Here is a 24359-nt window from a genome sequence, read left to right on the forward strand (position 1 = left end):
AACTGGCAGTTAATTTTCACCAAACACTGTGATGATAAGTGTTACATTTTCTTCTTACATTTACATTCTCTGCACCTCAACAAATTTGATCACCACCAAGCATTTAATGAAGCTGTTCTCTCTGAACGAAGGGGGGGGGGGTGCTTGGGTTTGAGGGCAGAGGTTGAAGTTCAACTCTAGTCAACCTTGAGGCCAAAGTGGCATTATTTATCTCTGTGGGGAGAGTCTGTTACATTGCTACCCCATAAACGGACCCAGTCCCAGTGGAATGGTGGAATGTTAATGGTCGCCCTGAGAATGGCAGGTCACAGTCAATCCCTTGACACAGGTCACCTCCAACCAGTGACCCCCAGTTTAACCAAACCCAGAACACTTTCTAAACACCTCATCCAGTAACATGTCTGAAAGCAGAGTCGGAATCCACTACCAAAAAGTTATTAGCCATGGTGAACCACCAGTGGATATACAGCACACCAGCGCCTTAATAGAGAGGCAAATATAAAACATGACAAAATACAGTATCTGTAACCCGGTTACAGTAGCCAACTCTTATCATTGTCATGCTATACGACATGGCTAAAGCACAAACAGCACTGGACTGCTAGGCTAGAGTATGTGCATCTGTTGTCTAGGTAAGAAACCAACCCAGGAGCCTGCACTGCTGCACTGTGAGTTGATGAAGTCTTTCTGTGACAGGGTGGAAATAGTTTGTCCAGCCAAAGACTTGTCAGTCCTGGGAGGCAGCGTACTAAATACCTTGGGAATGGAGCTCAGATTTATAGCTCTGTAACCATTGCAGAGCACTACAGCCCCCAAGGGAGGGACCATATAGCTTAAGCAATAAATTGGATTAATTAATAGGTCTAAATGTTCTCACTCTGAGGCATCCTTTCCAGTGGTGATGAAGAGGTAGGCAACCTTTACTCATATCTGACCATCGGTTTGGGAGACCAACAGACTATTACTCATCATAACCGAGTATGATCCAACACCTCAGTCTTAGATGTTTTATTTTGTGGAAAGCGAGCCGTAATGGTATATTCTCTCTGCCACAAGTCCCTTTCCACAACATTAAGAATATTGTTCTTTTTTCACTGATTTCTTCAAGGATTTATGAAACTTGCACACCAAGGGGCCAAGCTTGTTCCAGGAGCAGGACAGAGCTAGGTATGAGGGAAAGTTGTGGTGGCTGCCAAGGAGTTGCAGTTGACCGGAACATGCCAAAGACCATTTGAAAGTGACTAATTTGGTTTTTCTAAAGACCTGTTGGAGGTGACATATGTGTCCTCTAAACTAGGCTACTGACAGCTGTCATACTGAGGTTTCTACAAATTTAATGGTACCACTTTGGATATTGTTTGCAGGGTTATTTGAAAACTATTGCACTGTATTTCATGAGCAAAAACAATCGTTCCCACAAACAGAGTCAACTTCAAAGAGCTCTCACAATGGAAAACTATACAAAACAATCAATCTTATGGACATCCCTTTGTCTGAAAGACCTCATCTGTAATTTTGCAGGATCAAATGTAATTCCTAACATTCTGAAGTTGGGTGAAAGAGAGAACTTTGCAAGAACAACTGCTGTTTGTTACAAGTGACCTTGTTTAACAAACCAATGCATCTCTAGTTTGTCACAAATAAATGACCAATGTGACTAGGGAAGCAAATGTGGTCCATTTCCTCAAAATGGTATTCCATTGTTCTATGTATTGAAATGGCTCAGGAGAGGAAGGTTTCTCATATCATTTCCTGTTCTCATGTATAAATAATCCTCCTCAGAATGATTTTTGCTTGCTTCCCATGACCGTATGAATAAATATAGCATGGCACAGACAGTGTAAAACAGTACCTGGGACAATTCTGTGAAATATTGGAATACTTTGGAGTTCGGATTCAATGCTTTGACAAATTACATCTTATCATTTACACTAAGTGTACAAAACATTAGGAACACCTGCTCTTTCCATGACAGACTGACCAGGTGAATCCAGGTGAAAGCTATAGTCCCTTATTGATGTCACCTGTTAAATCCACTTCAATCAGTGTAGATGAAGGAGAGAAAACAGTTTAAAGAAGGATTGTTAAGCCTTGAGACATGGATTGTGTATGTGTGCCATTCAGATGGTGAATGGGCAAGACAAAATATTTAAGTGCCTTTGAACGGGGTATTGTAGTAGTTGCCAGGTGCACCGGTTTGTGTCAAGAACTGCAACGCTGCTGGGTTTTTCACGCCCAACAGTTTCCCGTGTGTATCAAGAATGGTCCACCACCCAAAGGACATCCAACCAACTTGACACAACTATGGGAAGCATTGGAGACAACATGGGCCAGCATCCCTGTGGAATGCTTTCGGCACCTTGTAGAATCCATGCCCCGACGAATTGAGGGTGTTCCTAGGTCAAAAGGGGGTGCAACTCAATATTAGGAAGGTGTTCCTAATGTTTTGTGCACTGTGTATAGTCTTATAGGCAACTTGTACTAAATACGTATTGATTTACATGTCTTCACTACAGTATTAATTTTTTTATTTTTAGATCATCTTATTAAAGCCCATCTGGACTGATGGTTGAAATACAGTGCCTTCAGAAAGTATTCACACCCTTGACTTTTTCCACATTTTGTTGTGTTACAGCCTGAGATTTTGTGTCACTGGCCTACAGACAATAACCCATAATGTCAAAGTGGAATAATGTTTTTATACATTTTTACAAATTAATTAAAAATGAAAAGCTAAAATGTCTTGAGTCAATAAGTATTGAACCCCTTTGTTAAAACAAGCCTAAATAAGTTCAGGAGTAAAAATGTGCTTAACAAGTCACATAATAAGTTTCATGGACTCACTCTGTGTGCAATAATAGTGTTTAACATGATTTGTTAATGACTAACTAATCTCTGTACCCCACACATACAATTATCTGTAAGGTCCCTCAGTCGAGCAACGAATTTCAAACACAAAGACCAGGGAGGTTTTCCAATGCCTTGCAAAGAAGGGCACCTACTGGTAGTTGGGTAAAAATAAAAGAAACAGCCATTGAATATCCCTTTGAGAATGGGGAAGTTATTAATTACACTTTGGATGGTGTATCAATACACCCAGTCATTACAAAGATACAGGCGTCCTTCTTAATCTTAGTTGTCGGAGAGGATTGAAACCTTGAGGCCAATGGTGACTTTAAAACAGTTAACTAATTTAACGGCTGTGATAGAGAAAATTGAGGATGGATCAACATAATTGTAATTACTCCGCAATACTAACCTAAATGACAGAGTGAAAAGAAAGAAGCCTGTACAGAATAAAACATATTCCAAAACATGCATCCTGTTTGCAATAAGGCACTAAAGTAAAACTGCAAAAAATGTATGTCCTGAATACAAAGCGTTAAGTTTGGGGCAAATCCAACACAACACATCACTGAGTACCCCTCTTCATATTTTCAAGCATGGTGGTGGCTGCATCATGTTATGGTTATGCTTGTCATTGGAAAGGACTAGGGAGTTTTTTTAGGATAAAAAGAAACAGAATAGAGCTAAGCACAGGCAAAATCCTAGAGGAAAACCTGGTTCAGTCTGCTTTCCAACAGACACTGGGAGACAAATTCACCTTTCAGCAGGACAATAACCTAAAACACAAGGCCAAATGTACACTGGACTTGCTTACCAAGATGAGATTGAATGTTCCTGAGTGGCCTAGTTACCGTTTTGACTTAAATCGGCATAGAAATCTATGGCAAGACTTGAAAATGGCTGTCTAGCAATGATCAACAAACAACTTGACAGAGCTTGAATAATTGTTTTTATAATAATGTGAAAATATTGTACAATGCAGGTATGCAAAGCTCTTAAAAACGTACCCAGAAAGACTCAGCTATAATCGCTGCTAAATGAGTATCTAACATGTATTATTGACTCAGGGGTGTGACTACTTATGTAAATGAGATATTTCTGTATTTCATTTAAAATACATTTGCAAAAATTTCTAAAAACATATTTTAACTTTGTCATTATGGGGTATTGTGTGTAGATGGGTGAGAGAAAAAAACAATATTTAATATATTTTGAATTCAGGCTGTAACAACAAAATGTGGAATAAATCAATAATTTCTGAAGGCACTGTAGCTCATGGTAAAGCATGATGATGCAATGCACAGACTCTTGATTATTCAACATGACAATATCTGTGCTTACTCAAATAAACCATTTAAAATAATGTGTATACCTAGGCCTATCTAGAACATTACAATATATGGATACTAAATACACATCATGCATTGCCTCCTAGTAACTAGGCTGGCTGACAGAAAGACATGAATGAATGAATGACGCAAATGAATGAAATGTAACCAACACTGAAAAGTTTTGCAAACTTTGATATTTTACACTAGCCGCCCTACTTGTGAAACTATCTGGATTGAAACTTGTTAGAGCTTGTACAGGAGTGTTTGAAGTGCACCATTTTCGTGATGCCACAGATCTCTATCTAATCTGCATTGCATCTCCACCTGTAAAACGGCAGCAACCATTGTTCAGAGCGTCTCCCTATGCATTGGCCCTATCCAGATTCTACATTCCTGGAAAATCAGCACTAGGGCTAGGGGCTGTCCTAGTATTCACAGACGCCGGTGGCAGACGGGATCATGGCCTACTCAGCACTGAATTGCACACCTTTTATGTTGTGTTTTATTTATTGTGCGTTACTTTTTGGTAATATATTTTGCGATGCTGATTCAGAAGAAGATGAACATGCCAAGCATACGTATACGGTGGATATGTTCAACGATGCTGTCCCCACCGCTCCCCACTTTGTCATGTTCTTCGCCCCTTGGTAAGCAAACGTTTATTCACGTTTTAACCTGAATGAATGGATTAGCTAGTTAGTAGCTAGCAATTTGTAAAGTTATTGACAACGTTACATATTTCCTTACCAAAATTAGCTAGCTGTTTCATTTTCAAGTTGTCATGACATGATGGGCAAGCTGCTAACTTTGATTACTGCTACTAGCAAACGTTACCTAGTTAACTGCAGCTAACTAGCGTAGCTTTTTGACGGCTAACGTTAGCTGACTACTGATCTAACTAATAAGCTGTCTAGTCAGCCAACTTGTCTTTTTAGTTACACGTGATATGATATGGCTGTTGTATATAAAATGTTAATTCATCCTTGCATTTGATGCAAAGTCCATTTAATCTGGCTAACGCGTTGTCTATTACTCCAATACTCGAGCGTTAGGTAGCATGTTATGGCTGCTACATTTTGGGATACCGTTATTTAAACTAGCGAACTTTTTGAAGTCACGTTTCAACTTGAACTGTCCCGTACTTTAACATGTTAGTTGACAAAGTCGCTACATGCACACCGCAGTGTTTTTTCAAGGTGTTAATTTTGCTGCTTAAATGTTTCTACTGTACAGCAGCTTGCTTGCTAACATTACAATACAGTACAGTGGAGGAATAGATCATTTCAGGATTCGTTCCTGCTGTGACCGTTTACGTGGCACTGATAAACGTAACCTCGTAGACATGCACGCACAAAAGCTGTGCCTAAAAATGTCCCATGTTTTTTTTGCCCAGTGAATAATCTACTTGATGTAGTTAGGCCTAAATGGGATTTAACATATGTTGGTGTCTTTGCTGACATTTAGGCTTATAGAAAAACATGTAGCGCTTCATCATGGAAGTAAAATATCAGTCTTTTCTCCTCAGAGATATTTCCTCAAAAGGATTTCTGGTCGCCTCCCTATGTTTTCTTGATACTCATGTGAAGTGTCACACCTCCCCATATACAAGCATAGCCGCGGAAAGTAGGGGTGCTGAGGGGGCTGCAGCAACCCTAAAAAATCTAAATAAAACCAATAATAATAATCAAAAAAAATATTCATAAAAGTAGTGCACTCGGCCTTTACTAGTCCGATATATAGCCGTCTGTAGCGCTGGCAAAAAAAACAACAATTCTCTGCTGCATTGTCTTTTCAGGTGTGGTCACTGCCAGAGGCTACAAGGGACATGGAACGAGATGGCGGACAAATACAACAGCATGGAGTCGCCGCCGGCCTACGTTGTAAAGGTTGACTGCACTCAGGACGTCAAGTTCTGCTCCAACGTCCACGGCATCAGTGGCTACCCTACGTAAGTACAGTGGCGTATTCATTTGAGCTGAACAACAATTTTGCAGTTTTAAAGCTAATTTCCTGCAATTCTATGCATTTTGCCAATGCTACTGCTGTGTTCCTCTGCTCAAACATTATAACAAAATCAATGTTCACGTGCCCTCAATTCCATTTTTTTTCTTTTTTTTCTCAATACTCCCTGACTGTCTAGTTTTTATTTTATTGTTAGTTTTCAAATATGATATTATTTAAACAAATATTAATATAGTTCAATATCTTTTCTGCATGCTTTCTATCTGGTATTGGTCGTTTAAGTTGACACAAACTGTTTTTCCATCGTGAAAATTACCACTTAGCTGGCCGGCCAAATCATTTTCTATACAGAACATACCCTGTAATTAGCTTGATTTTGGCAATGAAGCCATTTATCTACTTCTCCAGAGTTGGATGAACATGAACAGTTTGCATGCTAACTGTTCCTGTAGACTTCCAGTCATTATGCTAACACTAGTTAGCATTGGCTTGTGAAACTACCTCTAACTTCCCCCATACTGGACGCGGAGACATACAAATGGTATCTACAATGGACCCCAATTTGAAAAACTCTGCATTGTGCAATAGAACAGTTTCTTCTTGGTTTTCTTATTGGATAAGTTGAGAGTACCTCACCGTTTCGGGGCACATTTTGCTACAGGGATAAACCATGAAGAGCAGTGAGCTTCAATGTAGATTGATTACTTATTGACAGATAGCAGTGAACATTGACATGCATTTCGTTGAATTTTTAACCACTGGTTTTGCAGTGTATGCTCTTTAAAGGAGGAACCTGGACCCTAGCATGCTTATAAACTACTTGGTCGAAAAAAAACGACTGTCACAAAGAAAGTATTAACATTTTATTAGCCATGAACATGATGTAAATGTGTTGCAAAGGAGTTGACCAATTTGGTGTATTTTGAGTGTGTCGGTACTGCAGAGGAGTATGGCCAAGCCCTAGTCATTGAGTCGTATGATCTCATTGATCCCTGTGTTGTCTGTAGGCTAAAGCTGTTCAAGCCCGAGCAGGAGGCGATGAAGTACCAAGGCCCCAGGGACCTGCAGTCTATGGAGACCTGGATGCTCAACACTTTGCAGGAGGAGCCTGTGGTAAGGAGAAAGGGGAGGGGAGGGGGGTTCATGCAAATCAAATCAAATCAAATCAAATTTTATTGGTCACATGCGCCGAATACAACAGGTGCAGACATTACAGTGAAATGCTTACTTACAGCCCTTAACCAACAGTGCATTTATTTTAAACAAAAAAAGTAAGAATAAAACAACAACAAAAAAAGTGTTGAGGAAAAAAAGAGCAGAAGTAAAATAAAGTGACAGTAGGGAGGCTATATATACAGTAAAATAAAGTGACAGTAGGGAGGCTATATATACAGGGGGGTACCGTTGCAGAGTCAATGTGCGGGGGCACCGGCTAGTTGAGGTAGTTGAGGTAATATGTACATGTGGGTAGAGTTAAAGTGACTATGCATAAATACTTAACAGAGTAGCAGCAGCGTAAAAAGGATGGGGTGGGGGGGCAGTGCAAATAGTCCGGGTAGCCATGATTAGCTGTTCAGGAGTCTTATGGCTTGGGGGTAGAAGCTGTTGAGAAGTCTTTTGGACCTAGACTTGGCACTCCGGTACCGCTTGCCGTGCGGTAGCAGAGAGAACAGTCTATGACTAGGGTGGCTGGAGTCTTTGACAATTTTGAGGGCCTTCCTCTGACACCGCCTGGTATAGAGGTCCTGGATGGCAGGAAGCTTGGCCCCAGTGATGTACTGGGCCGTACGCACTACCCTCTGTAGTGCCTTGCGGTCAGAGGCCAAGCAGTTGCCATACCAGGCGGTGATGCAACCAGTCAGGATGCTCTCGATGGTGCAGCTGTAGAATTTTTTGAGGATCTGAGGACCCATGCCAAATCTTTTTAGTCTCCTGAGGAGAGACATCCCATCATCTCATCTGAAATGGCTTCTCATTTCCTTCATCTGCGCTGATGGATAGGTGAAAGCAAATGAACGGAAGACAACGTCCTTGTTGTTTCCACATTATCCTGTTTTCAGTTCAGGCGACTGGTACTTACTTGCGTGCCTACAGTGAGGGAAAAAAGTATTTGATCCCCTGCTGATTTTGTATGTTTGCCTACTGACGAAGAAATGATCAGTCTTTAATTTTAATGGTAGGTTTATTTGAACAGTGAGAGACAGAATAACAACAAAAAAATCCATAAAAACGCATGTCAAAAATGTTATAAATTGATTTGCATTTTAATCAGGGAAATAAGTATTTGACCCCCTCTCAATCAGAAAGATGTATGGCTCCCAGGTGTCTTTTATACAGGTAACGAGCTGAGATTAGGAGCACACTCTTAAAGGGAGTGCTCCTAATCTCAGTTTGTTACCTGTATAAAAGACAACTGTCCACAGAAGCAATCAATCAATCAGATTCCAAACTCTCCACCATGGCCAAGACCAAAGAGCTCTCCATGGATGTCAGGAACAAGATTGTAGACCTACACAAGGCTGGAATGGGCTACAAGACCATTGCCAAGCAGCTTGGTGAGAAGGTGACAACAGTTTGTGCGATTATTCGCAAATGGAAGAAACACAAAAGAACTGTCAGTCTCTCTCGGCCTGGGGCTCCATGCAAGATCTCACCTCGTGGAGTTGCAATGATCATGAGAACGGTGAGGAATCAGCCCAGAACTACACGGGAGGATCTTGTCAATGATCTCAAGGCAGCTGGGACCATAGTCACCAAGAAAACAGTTGGTAACACACTACGCCGTGAAGGACTGAAATCCTGCAGTGCCCGCAAGGTCCCCCTGCTCAAGAAAGCACATATACAGGCCCGTCTGAAGTTTGCCAATGAACATCTGAATGATTCAGAGGAGAACTGGGTGCTAGTGTTGTGGTCAGATGAGACCAAAATCAAGCTCTTTGGCATCAACTCAACTCGCCGTGTTTGGAGGAGGAGGAATGCTGCCTATGACCCCAAGAACACCATCCCCACCGTCAAACATGGAGGTGGAAACATTATGCTTTGGGGGTGTTTTTCTGCTAAGGGGACAGGACAACTTCAACGCATCAAAGGGACGATGGACGAGGGCCATGTACCGTCAAATCTTGGGTGAGAACCTCCTTCCCTCAGCCAGGGCATTGAAATGGGTCGTGGATGGGTATTCCAGCATGACAATGACCCAAAACACACGGCCAAGGCAACAAAGGAGTGGCTCAAGAAGAAGCACATTAAGGTACTGGAGTGGCCTAGCCAGTCTCCAGACCTTAATCCCATAGAAAATCTGTGGAGGGAGCTGAAGGTTCGAGTTGCCAAACGTCAGCCTCGAAACCTTAATGACTTGGAGAAGATCTGCAAAGAGGAGTGGGACAAAATCCCTCCTGAGATGTGTGCAAACCTGGTGGCCAACTACAAGAAACGTCTGACCTCTGTGATTGCCAACAAGGGTTTTGCCACCAAGTACTAAGTCATGTTTTGCAGTGGGGTCAAATACTTATTTCCCTCATTAAAATGCAAATCAATTTATAACATTTTTTACATGCGTTTTTCTGGATTTTTTTGTTGTTATTCTGTCTCTCACTGTTCAAATAAACCTACCATTAAAATTATAGACTGATCATGTCTTTGTCAGTGGGCAAACGTACAAAATCAGCAGGGGATCAAATACTTTTTTCCCTCACTGTATGTCAGATACTCCAGTGAGTGTAATTGGCTCAAATGAGTGTCATTTGCTAAATATTAGGAGTTCATAAATAAAGTTGACATCATTAGAAAGATATATTTTCAATTGTAGGTGTGTCATTTAAAATGTTTATTCTGTTGTTGGACCCCAGTGTTGAATACCCCTGCTTTAGACTTTTGAGAGCATCTAAGTAGAAGATACAGTAGGTGATCCTGTATGGCTCAGTTGGTAGAGCATGGTGCATGCAACGTCAGGATTGTAGGTTCGATTCCCAGGGCCACCCATATGTAAAATGTATGCATGCATGACTAGGACGCTTTGGATAAAAACGTCTGCTAAATGGCATATTTTTTAAATATTATTATTATATATATTGAATTGGAAACCTTTTGAGACTAATGTTATGTGATGGTAGTCTTTATTTGACCTGTGTCATGATGTTCTGTGGTTCTGTAGGAGCCAGAGACTGAGCTGGAGCCTCCCAAAGCCCCAGAGCCCAAACAGGGCCTGTATGACCTCACCGCCAGCAACTTCAAGGCCCACGTCTCTAAAGGTAACGTGGGGAGGACTGGGATCAATCAGTACCACACGTGGCAACGGTCTCTTTATAGCCTGGTCCCAGAACTGTCTCTGCTCTCTTGTCAACTTGCAGTTGTCATGCACGATAGGAGTTGGCAAGAGGGCACACACAGACCTGGGACCAGGCTTGTCTCTTTATACCAGAATACAACCCAATGTTTTATGCAAGTTGCATACGTAACGTTTCTACAACGTTGAACATAATTTAGGCGCCGTTATTCCCTTGAAACCATGATGCAATCCACTCTACATTTATCTAATGCAAACCGCATGTTTCCGATCGCTGGACAAGCAGAACAAAAATAAATGGTCACTATAATTGCCCTGATGAAATTGCAGCTCTTAAAGGGATACTTTTGGGATTTTGGCAATGAGGCCCTTTATCTATACTGAACCAAAATATAAACGCAACAATTTCAAAGATTTTACTGAGTTACAGTTCATATAAAGAAATCAGTCAATTACAATAAATAAATTAGACACCAATTTATGGATTTCACATGACTGGGCAGGGGCGCAGCCATGGGTGGTCCTGGGAGGGCATAGGCCCACCCACTTGAGAACCAGGCCCAGCCAATCAGAATGAGTTTTTCCCCACAAAAGGGCTTTATTACAGACAGAAATACTCCTCAGTTTCATCAGCTGTCCAGGTGGCTGGTTTCAGACAATCCTGCAGGTGAAGAAGCCGGATGTGGAGGTCCTGGGCTGGCGTGGTTACACGTGGTCCTCTGTTGTGAGGCTTGTTGTACGTACTGCCAAATTCTCTAAAACGACGTTGGCGGCGACTTATGGTAGAGAAATGAACCTTACATTCTCAGGCAACAGCTCTGGTGGACATTAATGCAGTCAGCATGCCAATTGCATGCTCCCTCAAAACTTGAAACATCTGTGGCACAACGCCTTTTATCTCCTTTTATCGTCCCCAGCACAAGGTGCACCTGTGTAATGATCATGCTGTTTAATCAGCTTCTTGATATGCCACACCTGTCAGGTGGATGGATTATCTTGGCAAAGGAGAAATGCTCACTAACAGGGTTGTAAACTAATTTGTGCACAACATTTGAGAGAAATAAGCTTTTTGTGCATATGGAACATTTCTTATTTCAGCTAATGAAACATGGGACCAACACTTTACATGTTGCGTTTATTTTTGTTCAGTATACTTCCCCAGAGTCAGATGAACTCAAGGATACCATTTTTATGTATCAGTATGAAGAAAGGTAGAGGTAGTTTCCCGAGCCAATGCTAACTAGCGTTAGCACAATGACTGGAAGTCTATGGGTATCTGCTTGCATGCTAGCAGATACCCATAGACTTCCAGTCATTGCACTAACGCTAGTTAGAAATTACTCCAGCGCTAATGAACAACTTCCTTCAAACCGAACGCAGAGACATAAAAATGGTATCCACGAGTTCATCTGACTCTGGGGCCTCATTGTCACAATCCCCAAAGTATCCCTTTAAGCCTGGTTTTAGTCTGTTTTGGTTGAGAATAAAAATAAATGATTTCTGTTTTGGAGAAAAAATACAGGATATGACAAGGTCATTTGTAAGAGGAATGTTTATGGGTCTCACCTTTTAAATCTTGGCAAGATGAACTATGACGAAATTGCGTAATCGGTAGCATTTAACCTCTGTGAGCTCAGTTTATTTTAGTCTCCAGGCCAGCAATTTTATAGTTGATGTAATTTCTCATGTTATTCCATCAACTCATAACCCATCCTTAAGCTAAGACGCTCTTACCCTCTAACTTAAGGTAATACGTACCTCTGTAAAATGCTTTATAATTACGGTTCTTTCAGATTGCAGCTATTATTACTGTACATTTATGTATATATGATGTTTTCCAGAATGAAGTACAATCTCCTTTTCTCCTTTCTGTCTCCTCTCTACAGGGTCCCACTTTGTCAAGTTCTTTGCCCCCTGGTGCGGTCACTGCAAGGCCATGGTCCCCACCTGGGAGCAGCTGGCCACCAGTTTCGAGCACTCGGACAACATCAAGATCGGCAAGGTTGGTGACAAGTTCCAACTCTGCCTGAGCAACAGCAGGGGACCGGAGTCACTGTTATCTATGTAACAAGACCAGGACACGGATCTTCTGACGAGTCATTTTGTTTGTACAATGAGATAATACAACCCACTGAACAAATGTTATTTATGGCTGTGGCCTGATGTTTGTATTGAATTGCATGTTGATATTTCCAAGTTCAAAGCACAACTAGCTATCTTTACCAACTACAGGAGTTAAATGTGAAGTATGACAAACTAGGTATGAGCTGGATATGCTGAATGAATTCTGATTTAAACTGGTGTTGTGTGATTGGCCAGGTGGACTGTACCCAGCACTACGAGGTGTGCTCTGAGAATGCTGTGCGTGGCTACCCCACCCTACTCTTCTTCAAGGACGGAGAGAAGGTACATAGTGTGGTTGGATAGCACACTGAAGAAGACCTTGTGTCATTGTGTTCAGTAACGCATTTAAGCATTTAAGGAGCTATGGCTTCGCCATTAAAACAGTCAGTTTGTTAACCCTTTCCATTGCTGCTGTTTGTCTGTCCAGGCGGACCAGTACAGAGGCAAGCGGGACCTGGACTCTCTGAAGGACTTTGTGGACAACCAGGTCCAGGCTGCTACTAAGGAGGATGACGAGCACCCGCATGCTAACGAGATCCCAGTACCCAGCGCCGAACCCGCCAAAGAGGAGGTGTGTGTGTGTGACTTTCTTTCAGGCACCGTGGGGCCAAGAGCATGGGTCTTCCAGACTTTAAATACACCACATGCTATTTAAAAACTCTGAGCTTTGGTCAATGTTTTCTAACGAAAAAAAGAAGTTGAGCTCTGTTGTGGTAAGATGCTAACGGCGATATCTCATTTTGGGGGCGGGGCACCCTGTTGCATGTGTGGGCAGCAAGTTTTTACAACATACAGTACCAGTCGAAAGTTTGGACACACCTACTCATTCCAGGGTTTTTCTTTATTTTTACTATTTTCTATATTGTAGAATAATAGTGAAGACATCAAAACTATGAAATAACACACATGGAATCATGTAGTCACCAAAAAAGTGATAAACAAATCAAAATATATTTTATATTTGAGATTCTTCAAAGTAGCCACCCTTTGCCTTGATGACAGCTTTGCACACTCTTGGCATTCTCTCAACCAGCTTCATGAGGTAGTCACCTGGAATGCATTTCAATTAACAGGTGTACCTTGTTAAAAGTTAATATGTGGAATTTCTTTCCTTCTTAATGCGTTTGAGCCAATCAGTTGTGTTGTGACAAGGTAGGGGGGGGGTATACAGAAGATAGCCCTATTTGGTAAAAGACCAAGTCCATATTATGTCAAGAACAGCTCAAAGAGAAACGACAGTCCATCATTACTTTAAGACATGAAGGTCAGTCAAGCCGGAAAGTTTATTCAAGTGCAGTCGCAAAAACCTTCAATCGCTATGATGAAACTGGCTCTCGTGAGGACCGCCACAGGAAAGTAAGACCCAGAGTTACCTCTGCTGCAGAGGATACGTTCATTAGAGTTACCAGCCTCAGAAATTGCAGCCCAAATAAATGCTTCAGAGTTCAAGTAACCGACACATCTCAACATCAACTGTTCAGAGGAGACTGTGTGAATCAGGCTTTCATGGTCGAATTGCTGCAAAGAAACCACTACTAAAGGACACCAATAAGATTTTTATTTTTATTTTTTAGGGGGTAGGTCAGCTTTAACATTGCAGATAGATTGTAACTTCCATCACTGTAATTGTCTGCATCACTTCCAATCCCCCATATTTTCTTCCGCAAAAAATTATATATATATATATATATATATATATATATATATCATTTTTTAAAATGTATTTTCCTTTATTACTTTCCAACCCCACCACCCCTCCCCTAATTGGAGTGAACAACAAAGCTTAGGTGTCTACTTCAAGCTTATACATACTATATACATTTTATGGACACAGTCAATAATAATTATATTTTGTTTGTTTTTACTCCTGAACTTCCTCTACCCTCAACCTCTCTGATCATTTTCATGACGTCCATCCGGTTTGCCTCTACATGCCATATCCCCAAACTGAGCTCTTTTTCACAATAGTTCTCAACCTACATACTTACTATGGACACAGTATGTTTTACATGAGTTATTTTGTTGTTATTAGTCCCAACCTTCAGCTCCATTCAACCCCTCCCATCTATCTCTTAACACCATCCATATTGGATTTCTACTTGCCATATATTTCTCAACTGTACTGTGATGTTGCACAAAAGTTCTGAACCCTTCTATTCTCATTGTTTCTACAGATTGTAAATTGAAAATAAACATTTTTGCTAAAAGTATTATATTATTGATCGATTGACAGACTTTTCAGATCACCCAGTAGTGCTATCTGCAGGGTTAGCTCCAGGTAAATATTGCAATCCTTCAGCCATTCGTGGACCTGTGACCAAAAACAAGCTACATTTACATCATTTAGCAGACGCTCTTATCCAGAGTGACTTACAAATGGACAGTACCAAAACAAATTATCTAATGATTCTGTCTCTTCGCAGCAAAATCTGCAGAGCTGGGAAGATTGTATCCCCCATATAAATAAAATTATATTGGTTGCAAGAATTTTTTATAATAATTTAAATTGAAAAATTCTTACGTTTTGAATCCGGCGTCGTTTTGCGTGTCAGTTCATAAACCATTTGCCATGGAATCGGTACGTCAAAAATCTCTTCCCAACTATTTTGCCATCTATATGGGACAGCTGTCAATCCTTTGGTATACTTTTTTATTTATCACAATTTTCTTTAACCAATTATGGTCTTTAATGCAGAGCCGACAGACACGTTCCTTACTTTTCCCTCCTTCCACTTTCCTCTTCCATTTTTGCGGTAATGCTGCAATTATTTGGTTGTAATTTTGGGTAGAGCAGACATTTTTGTTAGCTGCATATGCGACATAACTCCACCAGTTCTACCTATGATATAATTTACGAAGATCATACCTTTTTTTTTTTTCTCCAAAAAATGTTTTTTTTATCAATTAGTATATTTGAGTTTAACCACAATATTTTTGCATTATTTGTTCTGTCATTTCTGGAGGATTAAATTGAAATTGCAACCAACTTTCTATGGCTTGTTTTAGAAATAGTGATGTTTGGGAGATGATTTCCTTTTCAAATAACTGAAAGTGAGAAGTTGTAATCTGAATAAAGGGGAAAAGGCCATTCTTGAACATGGGGTGAGACAATCTTACTAATTTGCTAGAGAACCAGTTCAGATTTAAGTATAACTTTTGTATGACCGAAGCTTTTAATGATAGGTCTAATGCTTTCATATTTAATAATTTCTGTCCTCCGAATTATTTAAATAGGCCCGTTTAATTTTGTCTGGCTTGCCGTTCCAAATAAAATGGAATATTGTTTTCTCATATACAACAAATAGTAAACTGGGATAATACTAAAGAGTTAATCAGGGTGATTTGTCCACAAATAGACAGGTATTTACCTTTCCATGGTAGCAAGATCTTATCTATTTTTGCTAACCTTCTGTTAAAATTGATTGGAGTGAGAATGTATTTCTTTTGGGATATATATTCTGAGTATAGAGACTTGCTTGGGTCAAGAAACACGAGCAATGGATATTAGACCGGTGGAAATCTGTCCTTTGGTCTGAAGAGTCCAAATTTGAGATATTTGGTTCCAACCGCCGTGTCTTTGTGAGATGCAGAGTAGGTTAACGGATGATCTCTGCATGTGTGGTTCCCACCGTGAAGCATGGAGGAGGAGGTGTTTTGGTGTGGGGGTGCTTTGCTGGTGACACTGTCTGATTTATTTAGAATTCAAGGCACACTTAACCAGCATGGCTACCACAGCATTCTGCAGCGATACGCCATCCCATCTAGTTTGCGCTTAGTGGGACTATAATTTGTTTTTCAACAGGACAATGACCCAACACATCTCCAGGCTGTGTAAGGGCTATTTGACCAATAAGGAGAGTGATGGAGTGCTGTATCAGATGACCTGGCCTCCACAATCACCCGACCTCAACCCAATTGAGATGGTTCGGGATGAGTTGGACCACAGAGTGAAGGAAAAGCAGCCAACAAGTGCTCAGCATATGTGGGAACTCCTTCAAGACTGTTGGAAAAGCATTCCAGGTGAAGCTGGTTGAGAGAATGCCAAGAGTGTGCAAAGCCTGTCATCAAGGCAAAGGGTGGCTACTTTGAAGAATCTAAAATAAAATATATTTTGATTTGTTTAACACTTTTTTGGTTACTACATGATTCCATATGTGTTATTTCATAGTTTTGATGTCTTCACTATTATTCTACAATGTAGAAAATAGGAAAAAATTAAGAAAAACCCTTGAATGAGAAGGTGTGTCAACTTTTGACTGGTACTGTACCTCTCCAGATACTTAATGAGTGAATAAGCTCTTGGGCAGATGGTTTAGCAGTGAGATTACCATCTAGCCTGCTCAGGCCTACGCTGTGGAATACAGTCTACTGCAGTGTACAGCAGGCATAGGCCTCTGCTGCACAACGGTCAACTAGACCTAGCAATTATGGGCAGGCTAGCTATTTCCTCCCGCCCATGCCAAGGCATCTCGGATAGAGTGTTCAGTGTGAACAGTGACATCACTTGAGGCTTAACCTTGAACAAAGACATGGGACAAGTCTTTTAAGGAGCAATCCAAAGCTAATTCTAATCCGTCTCGGATGTTCGGTGTAGGAACTTAGGCTACTGGTCTTGTGGACATGCAGTGCCTTCAGAAAGTGTTCATACCCCTTGACTTATTCCACATTTAGTTGTGTTACAGCCTGAATTCAAAATGGATTAAATATATGTATTTCTCTAACCCATCTACACACAATACCCCATAATACCAAAGTGAAAACATGTTTTTAGATATTTTTGCAAATTTAGTGAAAATAACAAAGAAATCTCATTTACATAAGTACTCACACCCCTGAGTTAATACATGTTAGAATTATCTTTGGCAGCGATTACAGCTGAGTGTCTTTCTGGGTAAGTCTCTAAGAGCTTTGCACACCTGGATTGTACAATATTTGCACATTATTTTTACAATTCTTCAGGTTCTGTCAAGTTGATTATAGCTAGACAGCCATTTTCAAGTCTTTCCATAGATTTTTAATCCGATTTAAGTCTAAACTGGAACTAGGCCACTCAGAAACATTCAATGTCGTCTTGGTAAGCAAGTCCAGTGTATATTTGGCCTTGTGTTTTAGGTTCTTGTCCTGCTGAAAGGTGAATTTGTCTCCCAGTGTCTGTTGGAAAGCAGACTGAATCAGGTTTTCCTCAAGGATTTTGCCTGTGCTTAGCCCTATTCCATTTCTTCTTACCCTAAAAAACTCCCTAGTCCTTTCTGATGACAAGCATACCCATAACATGATGCAGCCACCACCATGCTTGAAAATATGAAGAGGGGTACTCAGTGATGTGTTGGATTTGCCCCCAAACATAACACACTGTATTAATTTCTTTGCCACATTTGTAGCAGTTTTACTGTAGTGCCTTATTGCAAACAGGATGCATGTTTTGTAATATTTTTGTTCTGTACAGGCTTCCTTCTTTTCACTGTGTCATTTAGGTTAGTATTGTGGAGTAACTACAATTTAGTTTTCTCCTATCACAGCCATTAAACTCTGTAACTGTTTAAACTCTGTAACTGGTAAAGTCACCATTGGCCTCATGGTGAAATCCCTGAGTGGTTTCCTTCCTCTCCGGCAACTGAGTTAGGAAGGACGTGTGTGTCTTTTCTATTGACTGGGTGTATTGATACATCATCCAAAGTGTAATTAATAATTCACCATGCTCAAAGGGATATTCAATGTCAGCTTGTTTTATTTTGACCAATCTACCGATAGGTGCCCATCTTTGCATTGGAAAACCTCCCTGGTCTTTGTGGTTGAATCTGTGTTTGAAATTCACTGCTTGACTGAGGGACCTTACAGATAATTGTATGGGGTACAGAGACGAGGTAGTCATTAAAACATCATGTTAAACACTATTATTGCACACAGTGAGTCCATGCAACTTATAATGTGACTTGTTAAGCAAATCTTTACTCCTGAAATTATTTAAATTAGCTATACTGTAACAAAGGGGTTGAATACTTATTGACCTAAGACATTTCAGCTTTTCATTTTTTATTCATTTGTTTAAAAAAAAAATATACAGTGGGGAAAAAAAGTATTTAGTCAGCCACCAATTGTGCAAGTTCTCCCACTTAAAAAGATGAGAGAGGCCTGTAATTTTCATCATAGGTACACGTCAACTATGACAGACAAATTGAGGAAAAAAAATCCAGAAAATCCCATTGTAGGATTTTTAATGAATTTATTTGCAAATTATGGTGGAAAATAAGTATTTGGTCACCTACAAACAAGCAAGATTTCTGGCTCTCACAGACCTGTAACTTCTTCTTTAAGAGGCTCCTCTGTCCTCCACTCGTTACCTGTATTAATGGCACCTGTTTGAACTTGTTATCAGTATAAAAGACACCTGTCCACAACCTCAAACAGTCACACTCCAAACTCCACAATGGCCAAGACCAAAGAGCTGTCAAAGGACACCAAAAACAAAATTGTAGACCTGCACCAGGCTGGGAAGACTGAATCTGCAATAGGTAAGCAGCTTGGTTTGAAGAAATCAACTGTGGGAGCAATTATTAGGAAATGGAAGACATACAAGACCACTGATAATCTCCCTTGATCTGGGGCTCCACGCAAGATCTCACCCCGTGGGGTCAAAATGATCACAAGAACGGTGAGCAAAAATCCCAGAACCACACGGGGGGACCTAGTGAATGACCTGCAGAGAGCTGGGACCAAAGTAACAAAGCCTACCATCAGTAACACACTACGCCGCCAGGGACTCAAATCCTGCAGTGCGAGACGTGTCCCCCTGCTTAAGCCAGTACATGTCCAGGCCCGTCTGAAGTGCATTTGGATGATCCAGAAGAGGATTGGGAGAATGTCATATGGTCAGATGAAACCAAAATATAATTTTTTGACAAAAACTCAACTCGTCATGTTTGGAGGACAAAGAATGCTGAGTTGCATCCAAAGAACACCATACCTACTGTGAAGCATGGGGTTGGAAACATCATGCTTTGGGGCTGTTTTTCTGCAAAGGGACCAGGACGACTGATCTGTGTAAAGGAAAGAATGAATGGGGCCATGTATCGTGAGATTTTGAGTGAAACCCTCCTTCCATCAGCAAGGGCATTGAAGATGAAACGTGGCTGGGTCTTTCAGCATGACAATGATCCCAAACACACCGCCCGGGCAACGAAGGAGTGGCTTCGTAAGAAGCATTTCAAGGTCCTGGAGTGGCCTAGCCAGTCTCCAGATCTCAACCCCATAGAAAATCTTTGGAGGGAGTTGAAAGTCTGTGTTGCCCAGCGACAGCCCCAAAACATCACTGCTCTAGAGGAGATCTGCATGGAGGAATGGGCCAAAATACCAGCAACAGTGTGTGAAAAGCTTGTGAAGACTTACAGAAAACATTTGACCTGTGTCATTGCCAACAAAGGGTATATAACAAAGTATTGAGAAACTTTTGTTATTGACCAAATACTTATTTTCCACCATCATATGCCAATAAATTCATAAAAAATCCTACAATGTGATTTTCTGGATTTTTTTTTCTCATTTTGTCTGTCATAGTTGACGTGTACCTATGATGAAAATTACAGGCCTCTCTCATCTTTTTAAGTGGGAGAACTTGCACAATTGGTGGCTGACTAAATACTTTTTTTCCCCACTGTATATATATATATATATATATATATATATATATATATATATATATATATATATATATATATATATATATATATATATATATATATATGAAAACGTCATTCCACTTTGACATTATGGGTTATTGTGTGTAGGCCAGTGAAACAAAATCTAAATTGAATCCATTTTAAATTCAGGCTGTAACACAACAAAATGTGGAAAAGGTTGAGGGGTGTGAATTCTTTCTGAAGGCACTGTATTAACCTATACATGACCAGGAATGATCCCATCCGAAATCATCTCTGTTTTTTCCTGCAGTCTGGCGTTGTTACACTCACAGAGAGCAACTTTGACGAGACAGTGGCCAAGGGGCTGACGTTCATCAAGTTCTACACTCCATGGTAAGTGCTCTTATATACAGTACTAACGCTCTTTCTATTTATCTCACACGTATGACCTTGGACATTTGTGAGTCAGTGTCATTTGAGTCAGTGGTACTTTTTAAGAAGTTGAGGAGGCTAGTGCATTTCCCCTCAGGTAATGGAGCGGCACACTTGCAGACAGAAGTTCCATCTCAATACTCTACTAAAGTGGCCTCAGCGCCCTAATCTGCCCTGATCTAGGCTAGGTGAAAGGAATATAATGGATGCCTGTTTTGTCACAGCAGTGCACATGACTAAAAGTACACTAGATTCAAGTACCACTCGACTATTGAGATGCAGTCGCAGAGAAAGAACACCTCTGTCGTCCACTGACTGGATAACCTGCGTAATTATAACTGACTTGTCCCTCCCCGCCCACCCCCCCTCCAGGTGTGGCCACTGTAAGAATCTGGCCCCTACATGGGAGGACCTGTCCAAGAAGGAGTTCCCTGGCCTGACTGACGTGAAGATTGGCAAAGTGGACTGCACAGTGGAGAGGACGATCTGCAACAGGTTTTCAGTAGGTGTTCTACACTGAGTGTACAGAAATTGAGTTGCACCCTCTCTTGCCCTCAGAACAGCCTCAGTTCGTCGGGGCATGGACTCTACAAGGTGTCGAAAGCGTTCCACAGGGATGCTGACCCATGTTGACTCCAATGCTTCACATAGTTGTGTGAAGTTGGCTGGATGTCATTTGGGTGGTGGACCATTCTTGATACACAGGTGAAACTGTTGAGCAGTTATTAACACTCAAACTGGTGCTCCTGGCACCTACTTAAATATTTTACTACCGTACCCCGTTCAAAGGCACTTAAATATTTTGTCTTGCCCATTCACCCTCTGAATGGCACAAATACACAATCCATGTCTCAATTGTCTCAAGGCTTAAAAATCCTTCTTTAACCTGTCTCCTCCCCTTCATCTACACTGATTTAAAATGGATTTAACAGGTGACATCAATAAGGGATCATAGCTTTCACCTGGTCAGTCTATTTCATGGAAATGTTTTGTACACTCAGTATAAATTGTAAATTGACTGTCAGTAGCTAAGATATGGCTCAGAAAGAGCACTACTGTAGTCTGCGGTATAATTAGCAAGACCTTGATTGTGTAACTTCACATTTGGTTCATAAACCCACACAAGCAGGTGAGACCCAGGGCCACAGGAAGTATAAACGGTGAGTTAGCTGAGGTTGTGTACTGTGGTTCAAAAAGCCATAAAACTATACAGCCACCTCATCGTGGGATTGGATGATCAGTAGTGCTACGCTACCAGGAATAGTGGATCTCAAGACTCCCTCATGGCCCTTTTTAAGACAGACCATGTTATAACCATCACAACCTTTATTAGTGGGATGCTCTCTGGAATTTTCCCTGACTCACCGTCTCAAGGCCATGGACCAGTAGTCTCTTCAGCTGCAGCCTCTCTGGCTCTTAGAAGCTCACTGTTAGAATTTATTAAATTAGTGTTATGACTCGCACTGCTAAACAATCTAGACGATTCATGCATAGTTTATAGTAAGAGAAAAACCGTGCAACCATTATTTCCTTCAGTGTTGGCCGATCTGAAGGAAAGGTGGAAGTGATATGGTGAAGGCATTGCAGGGTTAGGTGAAGTCAAGACCATATTGCTCATACCTATCCATTCCCTTCAGATCAGCAAACACTGAAGAGGTCGGGGCTAGCTAGGGGTTATTACCTTGCTGACTTGTTATCCATGGACGATGCCTATTTCCCCTTTCTCTTCCACAGGTACGTGGGTACCCCACCCTGCTGCTGTTCAGAGCTGGTGCTCAAGGTGAGGAGCATCACGGAGGGCGGGACTTGGAGAGCCTGCACAGTTTTGTGATGAAGCAGGCCCGAGACGAGCTGTAGCATTGTCCAATCAACATCCACCGTTACTTCTCTCCTCCCCAACACAGAATGGTCCTCTCCCACAACGGCCAGCTCTTATCTCTCTCCATCTCCAATCGTTTTTCTTTCAGAAAGGAGTAGCGTCAACACACTGCTTTTTAACCCCCTCTGTAATGTCTCATGCCTTGTGAGCGAGGCCAGTCTGATTCTATAATAATCCAATAGTTTGTGTGAAATGTGAATGTGTTTTGTTTGGGCTGCTCCTCTGGAGAGCATTGGCTGGCTCTGCAAACCATTTTTTGCCAACGGTACTTAAATCGGCCAAACCTTAAAATGCATACCTTTTTATAGTCATCTCTACACTTGACAACTCAAGCAGAGTCGTCTTAAATAGTGCCTGCTGGTTGTATCAAAAACCGTTGGATTAAGCTGACTAAGTTTGTCTGAAATTTTATAGATGTAAATTTGTTAATGTTAATTTGGTGATTTAAGAAAATCGTGTTGACGAACAATCATGAGCCATTGATATGTTACTGTAGCACAGGGGTCAAAGCCGCGTGACCTCTCATGACATTGACGGTACTTTTTATCCATGCCAGTGACGGCCTAACTAACTTAACTCTCAGGGACACCCAGTTGGAGTTCTCGGCCTACGCCATACTGCTCTCTCTTATCGGGTATATTTGTCTCCCCTTATTTTTCTGACGAATTCCCCCAACTGCTTTTTGGCTATGATTGGAAATGCTGCATGAAACTACTTTAATGTTTCATGTCAAACTGCCCTTTGTCTGTGTCAGTGAGTGGTCTTCCGTGACATTGCATATGTACTACAAAAACTCTGAATGTATTTTTTGTTTTCCATTTTAGTGTTGTAAGAGGCTTCAGTTCAGTCCCACGGTCCAATGTCAGGCACCTCGGGACTGTTTTTCCCGTTCTCACTGTTTTATGAACAATGATTGTGATCGTCTGTTTGGCGCACTCAAGTCATGCCTTATGCATGGAATGTGCTAGTTTGTCATTAAAGGAAACCATGTTTTCATATTTGTCATTAGTCCATGTTTGAAACATCCCTCAGAAATGGTTTGTGAGGGATTGTGTCCAACATGGATGAATGAAAAAATGGTTTTGGGGTCAAATGCTTCTTTACGGGTAGTTCATTAAAATGGAACATTCAGAACTTTGCAGATAGGAATGTTGTATAGAACAAACACATCCTTATCTTGTGTCTGCTGTAAATGCAATAGATTTCCCAAAGCGGATTAATATTCTGTTCCATTGACTAAGCCCCATATCAGACCCCAGGGTGTCACTCAAACATCCAGTGAAGCACAAGAATGCAACAACAGTGATAAGGTCACTTTACTTTGGGGTTGTTGTTTGGTTACCTCAGATGCTTGGAGATCAAAAAACGGAATACCCTAAATATATTATCCACTCATATAATGATCACTCATGACTTGTTTAGTCTATAAATTACGATTACAAAGTTGATTTTTCTTTCCATATATAGAATATTATATCAACCCATAATGTTAGTGATTCTGAGTTTTATTGAAGTGTGTGCTATTCTGGGGTGGTTGAGGTAAATGAAGTGGTCTGAGAATGTGTGTGTGCATGGAGTTGCTGTGTGAGGCAGTTTTTACATTCAATGCTCAATTAAGGGAAACAAATGCATTCAGAGGCTAACCACTTATTGTCAGTAAAAATCTTTATGGATAGTACATGGTCTAGGCAGACTCCAGTGAAGGAAAGCAGTATTTTGTTATTGTGAGTGGGTTGTACACTGCCCCCCCCCAAAAAAGGCAAGTTGTAACATGAGATTTTGTAATAAAATGTCTTTCCAAAAATAGTATTTTTCATTTGTTCACGTTTCTTTCTCTGTAATATGGCATGTGACTTTAAGAG

The 24359-nt window shown here is 40.9% G+C and overlaps 1 protein-coding gene across 1 annotated transcript; it reads left to right on the plus strand.

Moving 5' to 3' along the window:
• The first annotated feature begins 4567 nt into the window (after nucleotides 1-4567).
• txndc5 (thioredoxin domain containing 5) lies at nucleotides 4568-24306 on the plus strand. Its single transcript, XM_084184198.1, has 10 exons — nucleotides 4568-4825; nucleotides 5974-6126; nucleotides 7148-7253; nucleotides 10294-10390; nucleotides 12312-12427; nucleotides 12745-12831; nucleotides 12977-13120; nucleotides 20497-20579; nucleotides 20991-21120; nucleotides 22353-24306. Exons 1-10 carry the CDS (start codon nucleotides 4638-4640, stop codon nucleotides 22473-22475), a joined length of 1227 nt encoding a protein of 408 aa, XP_084040324.1. The 5' UTR covers nucleotides 4568-4637; the 3' UTR covers nucleotides 22476-24306.
• The last annotated feature ends 53 nt before the right edge of the window (nucleotides 24307-24359 follow it).

The sequence above is a fragment of the Coregonus lavaretus genome (assembly GCF_964263955.1).
Source record: "Coregonus lavaretus genome assembly, chromosome: 2".
Lineage (NCBI taxonomy): Eukaryota > Metazoa > Chordata > Actinopteri > Salmoniformes > Salmonidae > Coregonus > Coregonus lavaretus.